Source organism: Seriola lalandi, unplaced genomic scaffold (genome assembly GCF_002814215.2).
Source record: "Seriola lalandi dorsalis isolate HSWRI2012SDOR001 ecotype SW California unplaced genomic scaffold, Sedor1 jcf7180002008188, whole genome shotgun sequence".
NCBI classification, from domain to species: Eukaryota; Metazoa; Chordata; class Actinopteri; order Carangiformes; family Carangidae; genus Seriola; species Seriola lalandi.
In genome coordinates, this window is record NW_019478841.1 from 1 (window position 1) to 1,031 (window position 1,031).

General features: G+C 42.1%; 1 protein-coding gene across 1 annotated transcript; it reads right to left on the reverse strand.

Annotated features, from left to right (window-relative positions):
• Positions 1–6: 6 nt before the first annotated feature.
• On the reverse strand, positions 7–980 carry LOC147819975 (uncharacterized; the record flags this gene model as incomplete). The annotated part of the gene is made up of 2 exons (XM_087179237.1): positions 632–980; positions 7–503 (listed from the first exon to the last, which is right to left on the reverse strand). Coding segments are annotated over exons 1-2 (642 nt in total), but the record flags the coding sequence as incomplete, so codon positions are not given.
• Between the last annotated feature and the right edge of the window lie 51 nt (positions 981–1,031).

Below are 1,031 nucleotides of genomic sequence, written 5' to 3' on the forward strand. Positions count from 1 at the left end.
TGTTGTTGTTGTTGTTGTTGACTTGCTCTTGTCTTTGGGTTTTTTATTAGCTTGGGGTGCTTTTGTTTTTTCTTTCGCTGCATTGCTCTCAGCATCAGAGCTTGTCCTGGCTTTAGGCGTTGCCCCATTCTTAGCAGGTGTTTCATTCCACATTCGATCTACTTTCCTCCTCTTATTTGACCCAGACTTAAAACTTGAGGGAGAGAAGTCATCTTCTGGTACCCGCTGTACATCAGAATCCGAATTGTTTGAGGGTTCATCTTCACTCTGGTGCTTTAGAGATGGTGGTGGACGTAGAGCTCTGATCTTAGATGCAGGCAGTCTGGTCAAGACCACCACTGATTCCTTTATTAGAGTACAAGAACTTTTTTTGCCATCGTCTCTATTCAGAGTTTCACTGTCCAGCAGATTTGGTAACAGACGAGTACAACCATTAGTAGCTGGAGGGGGGCAGACTTGAGACTCGGAGCGAACGGACTCAGATAGGGATAGAGGTGTACGTCCTACAAAAGGTAAAAAGCACAAGTTAAACAGACTAAAATAAGCAATTTTGCCTGGTTGATAATAGCTGAGCAATTATCAGTGGACACAAACATACCAAGAGTACATTAACAAATGATGCACATCTTACCACAGCCACTCATATTATCATCATCATCATCATCATCATCATCATCATCAGAATCTGTGTCTCTGTACTCCCACCCTAGCAACAAGTATTGTTTCTTCACAGTCGCTTCACATGCTGCCACAGACCTGCAAGACATCAACAGCATTATCAAAGAGGACAGGAGTCAGGCAAAAAACATAAACACTTTAACACAAATACGATATTTTCATCCTTCCTATAAACAGAAATTAAAACCTCTTGTACACAAATGGCCTGGGAATATTTCAATACGATCATCTTGTGTAGAAATGACTGGGAGCCATTACAGAGTGGCCAGCCCTTCGACATCATTGGCACAACTTTCGCTGCTATAAGGGACACTTTATTCTATTTTAGGGAGCACTGCAGGATAAGAGCTGAA